The sequence below is a fragment of the Melampsora larici-populina genome (assembly GCF_000204055.1).
Source record: "Melampsora larici-populina 98AG31 unplaced genomic scaffold MELLAscaffold_32, whole genome shotgun sequence".
Taxonomy (NCBI): domain Eukaryota; kingdom Fungi; phylum Basidiomycota; class Pucciniomycetes; order Pucciniales; family Melampsoraceae; genus Melampsora; species Melampsora laricis-populina.
The window spans coordinates 562,702-569,183 of record NW_006768796.1 but is presented as its reverse complement, the minus strand read 5'-3'; the positions used below and the strand labels follow the sequence as shown (position 1 = coordinate 569,183).

Sequence of the window (6,482 nt, the reverse complement as noted above, 5' to 3'; positions counted from 1 at the left end):
GATGTGCATGTGAGTACTTCATGTTCACACGTAATGAGTACATGTCCACAAGGAGGATTAGTGTTTATCCAACACTAATCCTCACAAATTGTATTTATATGTATGTACCACCACAAATGAGAGTGAATATTCATGTTCACAAATATACAAACCACATATGACTATGTTATGAAACGCACAATTCCAATTCACATATATGTGAATTGGAATCATGTGTTTCATAACATATCTGAATAGGATTCACATATATGGTCTCCATTTTCACTGATATCTTCTATATCACATGAGATTCACCTCAAAATGAATATCAATAACAGCAAGGTGACTATTTTTATTGGAGCTATTCATCAATGGAAAGGAATAATAAGTTTTAAAACAGGAGTTTCAATCTAAACACGTTTTCATTCTATTACAAATTTAGGATCAATCTTAAGTTTCTCAATTTTGATTCCTCGTCAAAATCTTCACCTAACCCATTCCACTTCTCTTCTGAGCCCATCAGGTCATCAGTTTCCAGGTTATTTTGAATATCCTGAGTCCTCATTACTTCTTGTTCAGCACCAGAATTATCACGGATATTATCATCTTCATGTTCACCGTCAGAGTGGGCAGATGACAACTTAACCATCTTGAAAAGGTTTGCCTGGACATCATCCAACCAAATCTTCCTACAACCGTTCATCCCATTGAAACCTAGCTTCAAGACCTCCTTTGAAAGTTTGGAGCCAGGTAATTGAATGATTTTAAGTAGATACTTGTTTTCCAAAATACTTTCCGGATCAGGTCCTCTTGGAAATCCATGTTCGTAGCCAATCATTTTACCTGAATTACACAGAGGTATTTAAATTTGGTATTTAAATATTAGAGGAATTATACAATGTTACTTACTGAATTTTGATAGAAGTAAAGCAGCCGGATCTATCTTAACTTTATCCCTGGGATCAGTCTTTCAAGCCTTCTCACTCTCTACCATTGTACTTCCCACAATTGTAGAAGCAACCACCTCAGCAACGGAGAGCCCTTGGACCCAAGCTGCAAATACAGTTCCGAGGTTACTTTTCTTATTTACATACAATGCCATTTCATTGTGTGATGTGAACTCTCTGAACCATCCAGGAGAAGATGAGCTTGACTCAGTTGCAGCATGCGTGCAGCAAGCTAGAAGATAGTAAGCAAGATCCATGTTCTTGGATTCATTACAAAGCTGCGACATAAGGACCATGCTTTCAACAATGACAAGTCAAAGAAGACACTGGATCACTATGAACTAGTGAAAATCTGCTTACCTGAGTGTGAATACACTCCAAACATCTTTTTGATTTTTGATTGTAATCTGGCAGAGTTGGTCCATCTGGAATACCGGCTGCCATCTTAGCATAATCCTGAGCCACCCTTTCCTTACAAACTAATTCATCATATAAAGCCTGTAACTGAGTTTGTTCTTCAGGGTCAAGCACCAGAGGTTGTACAGGTTCTTTGTCTTCATTGTCACTTCCTTCAACAGCGGAATGTGAAATACCGGAAAGAGCATAAAAGACGGGTGGATGAAATACTTTGCGGTGATCCAGAGGAAGAGCTGTCCATATTTCCCCAAGAAGCTTATTTGTAGCACCTAATATACCAGTCTGACCACCTGCAGGCACTAAATCAAAGCATAGATTGTTAGGTAACCGCATTATCATCAAGATCATATTGCAACTCACTGTTGTGACAACATCTCTCTTTGCTGTACCTCAGCCACTTCTGATAAGCTCCAGATTCACAAGTTCCTCCAATCTCGCCTCTGTAGATGTAAACAGGTTTAGTCAAATTGAAGTATAGATGGAACAAAGGAATGGGGGACAGGTTTACAACTTACAAGGCTTTGTTAAGAGTGAAAGTAGTAACATTTCCCATTAAAGCAAGCATGGACTTGTGGTGATTGTATAGCTCTTGAAGGGCTTTGGCTTCGGTCAAGATATCAGGGAGAACACTGGTTGAATGCTTCTTCTGGCTATGAGATTGTACAGTAATTCGAGCCATTGGCCAGCCGTCAAGTAGGCCTTTGTACTCTTTGATGGTTGGTAAGATCACATCTTCTTCAATCGCCTCATCCTTGTTTTGAGTGTTAGTCCGATCCTTGAATGGAGTGTTAGTCAAATTGTGATTGTTGCTCGTCTCGTCGGGTTCATCTTGGGCAGGATGTGAATTGAGTTCCGGCAAAAAATGGCTTGCAAGTCAATTGAAAATATCATCATCATCCAAATCAATATGAACATTTGAATCGGCTAGTAGATTTCTTTGGGACCCTCGATGTGATGCTACAGGGCGAAGATTAAGATCTGGATTGGAATCAGAAGACTCATCTTGATGATAATCATTGTCATCGGGGTTATCTGACTCATGAATTGTTGAACAATGTGGTTTAACTTGAGTCCGGTTGGTTTTCCCTTTCTTGCTGGAGTCTCTACGTTTTTGGGTAGGGGGAAGGGAGCCAATTGAGGCACTTTTCGTTTTTTTTTGTGTTCTGAGCTGGGTGTAGCCGTGAGGAGAGGGAGGCTGAAGCTCGAGTGGTAGGCATGGTGTTGGATCTTAGGTTTCAGTCAGAGCGAAGCTTGATTAAAACGATGAAACGGGGAAAAGATATTGGCTTATGAAAACGGGAAAGATGAGTAAAAATCCCTATCACTTTCATAAGTACTGTATGTAGATATAACTTCTACATACAGAATACAAGACTGACGGGGTATACATATTGATCTATATACAAGGTGTGTATATCTATCAGCTCGTCCATGTTAGTCTGCTATACAAGACGGATTGCACTAGTCAAGGGAAATGTCAAAGCACTTTCCTCCATTTGACTATTAATTTGCAAGTATGGGCTTGTAGACAGGGGAACAACCCCTGTCCGCTTTGAGTCAAAAGTGGAAGAAATGTCAAAGCCCTCATCAAGGAAGGGGTGAACCCCTCAGTATCGTCTGTGGAAACCCCACAGGAAAATAAAAGCTCTGGTGCAAATCAATCCCATTCCCCAACTGAAAATTTATAGTATCCACAAATTTTTCTGATATCTCAAATCAAATCTCTTAAAAATTCTGTGCTGAAACAAGCAAATCCACACTTAACCATCATCGCTACAAGGTCAATCATCAACAATCATCAATCACATGGGGAAAAAAGGAAATAATATTGCATGTCCACTAGGTGTATCCAACAAGAAAAGGCGCATGAAACCCAAACCTGAAGGGTCTGCGGTGACTGTGGCACAGCTTGCAGTTAGCAATTCACAATATGTGAATAAATGTATAGCGGAAATGGAAAAAGCCATCCAGCAGGCAGGCCAAGGCGAGATGGAATTGGATGCTCAAATAGATCACAAAGTCCACCATGATCTTGGGTTACAGGATCAAAACCACTTCAATAACATACTCCCACAACATCAGGATGCTGGCACTGATCCTGAATTTGTACCGGACGCAAATGTCCCCTTCTTGCATTATGTACCAGGCTCATATTACAAAAAGAAAAACTTAAAGAACACAACAACTGGAAGAAGGCATAACCAGAAATGTTCATTTCTTACATGACCTTGTCACAAGCCACTTCACAATGGGGTAAGAGCTCAAATTGGAACGCCAATCACAACCAAGACTGTTGCTGTGGGATCAGTCGCCAACGGATTCGTAAGGTTGACATGGTGGATATTCTGGGTTTGTCGTTCTTTTGGAACCTATCCATGACCTGCGGTGTTGATAGAAGCCACTGTGTTACACATTTGTTACCAGAGCGCAACCAGCAGGAAATAGTATTCTGTGATTGTACCTTAGACCATATCCGTCTGATCAGAATGGGTTATATAGGTGGCTCTCCAGTACATCCAGAGACAGCTTACTCAATCAGGTTACTCCGGTTGCACCACAGCTTGTGGAAATATTGTACTGTTTGAACCCAAGGTTTTACACTTGGATTGGATGAATTTCTGGACCCGGCAAATCCACTTATACTGACAAAATTCAATCAGGCGGGTGGAAATTAATCAGTACAAAGTTTTCAAAATGAAATTTCAATCCATCTGATGTTCTGTAACTACTACTTCAGCCTCAACTTTGACGAAAGACATTTTCTTCAGCTATTGATGCTTATCGACATATGCTACGGAAGGTGAAAGATCTCATGTTATGTGCACTGTTTCTCACAGGTTTGGAGCAGCTTGCTATGAATTGCCCGAGGTGTTTTGGACCTCTTCAGGCAAATGAAGAGCCAGAAGAGTGTGACTATGTGCTGACAGCAACTTTCAACACCGTTGACATCTTGCGGCAAGCCAATAGTATGAGGAGAAAGAGCTTGAAAATCCTCCACTCTTTCTGGGTGCTGGAAAGCTGAATCAATGGAAGGAATGTGTTGACAAAAAGGGAGTGGATAAAGGACCTGTGGCATGTGTCTTCTATTTTTTTCACTTCCGAATGTGAATGTATATAATTCACGTATGATTCACGTATATGTGAATGTGATTCACGTATAGGTAAATAAGATTCACATATAGGTGAATAAGATTCACGTATATGTGAATCACATTCACATATAGGTGATTGATAGATATGGAAATCTGATTGAATTTTTGAGGATTTGCGGGATCCATGTACAGCATCCCATACAGCCGCATCAGACCGTCGTGGACAGTCAACTTGGAAGGGATGCGATGAAACTGGGTTGATTGGTTTGGTTTGTCAACATGATCATGTGCTCAAATTTGTCAATGTAGTTCAGAGTGGGGAGAAGTAAGGGATTTTCCCTCATGCCAAGGTATTAATACGTGCTCATGGATCAACTGTTGTTTTTCTCAGGCAGTATTTTGTATTAGCTTTGGTTGATCAACTTATGGAAGATACGTTGGAGCCAGGGAAACCCAAAAAAAGTTTTGCACTCTTATATGACATTGGCTGCACGTTGGAGAAGAGTGTTGAGAAGGTAGATTTTGATCTCTGCAGTTAATTAGTCAATTTGTGGCATTTCTGACCAAAGAAGCAAACCATCACAGCATAAATACTTTGAGGAGGCGTATACGGCAGGTAGATTGAAGTTTGCAACCAGTGCTTTTCATGCATATGCGCACCAGTGGTCTTGTCAGCTGAAATATAATCCAATGGTGAACATGGCTGGGCGTTGACAGATGGTGGAGGTAATGAAAGAGTTTGGTCTGACCTTTCATCTGTGATAGCACCAAATAGATGTGCAACCAAGCAACACAGGGTTGACTCCATTGATTTGAAGGCAAGTCATGGAAATGAAATTCGCTGTAACAATTCTGGTATGTTTGGTCTTTATTTAATGAGATGAACCACATTGACAGTTTCTTTTTTTCAAGCATGCAGCTAGATCAACTGAATTGAAGCTCAAGACTGCAGAAGAAAAATTAGTGGCGTCCTCAAACACCCTACAACGGCTGCAGGCTCAAGACATCAGCTTTACATACAGATATTTTTCAAGTCTGTGGGAGCGGCAGAGAGAGTGCCAATTGGCAGAAATGGAAGAAGGTGGTGTTCAAGAGAGATTAGAAAAGCATTTAATTGCGCCACTTGACATGGAGGAGGAAGTGAAAGAGGCTCGGGAAATCTCCAAGTTTTGCCTTTGATGCCGTGTTGATTTTGATGAATCATTCAGGCAGGAGCTCAAGCTTCTTCAAAGGAAAGGCAGAGCAAATCGGAATGAAGAAGAGATGGGAAGATTCATGTCCTTACCAGATTCAATCGTGGCAATGGAGAAGGCCATTTTTGATATTGCAGAAGAGTTGGGAACCCCTGAGTTTTGTGATCTTCAGAGAGCTACTGGTGAGTAAACCTTGTAACACATGACTATGTTGCTTGGTTAGAGCTAATTTATCTATGTACCACCTCCATAGATAAAAAAAAAGCTCTCATACGTATGCGCCTGGCTAAGATGAAGCTGTATGAGGCCAAGGTGGGAATAGTAGAGACCCAGAAGAAGTGGGACAAAGAGGGTCAAGGCGTGTCTATCTTGTGAATTGTATCCAGCTGTCTTTGAGACTTATCCTCTTGTTCTCTTGGGTATAGGTACGAAAGCGCAACAGGGTCTAAAAACATTAATGAACAAGAAGCAGTTGCTTTTTTGACGAAAATGGACTTCCTACCAAACTCAAGTTACAGCATATAACAATACACAGCCCTTTAGTAACATGCCATGTCCGACACATGAGGAAACAAAAAGGTTGCCATTTGAAGATGTCTTCTGGAATATGGGGGCATTTTCTCATCCGACTGAGAAGTGGGCTGTGGACCCAGGAACAATTCAAGGTATACAAGAATTTTTACTACACCGAAGTTGTAAAGAAGAGCTCAGGCAGATTGGACGGGAGACTCAGCAAATGGTTCTTCATGCTCTGAAGACCAAAGAAAAGCTAGATGGGTTACTGGCATTGTGCACTACTGGTAAGACATGCATCTAATGGAGGTGTGGCTTTTTTTTCTGATGGTATTTTGAAT

General features: G+C 40.9%; 1 protein-coding gene across 1 annotated transcript; it reads right to left on the bottom strand.

Moving 5' to 3' along the window:
• Positions 1-409: 409 nt before the first annotated feature.
• Positions 410-2,022, bottom strand: MELLADRAFT_89741 (uncharacterized protein; the record flags this gene model as incomplete). Its single annotated transcript, XM_007412659.1, has 6 exons — positions 410-822; positions 889-918; positions 964-1,204; positions 1,287-1,642; positions 1,704-1,783; positions 1,859-2,022. The coding sequence occupies 6 exons, from the start codon at positions 2,020-2,022 to the stop codon at positions 410-412; spliced, it is 1,284 nt and encodes a 427-aa protein (XP_007412721.1).
• Positions 2,023-6,482: the final 4,460 nt, after the last annotated feature.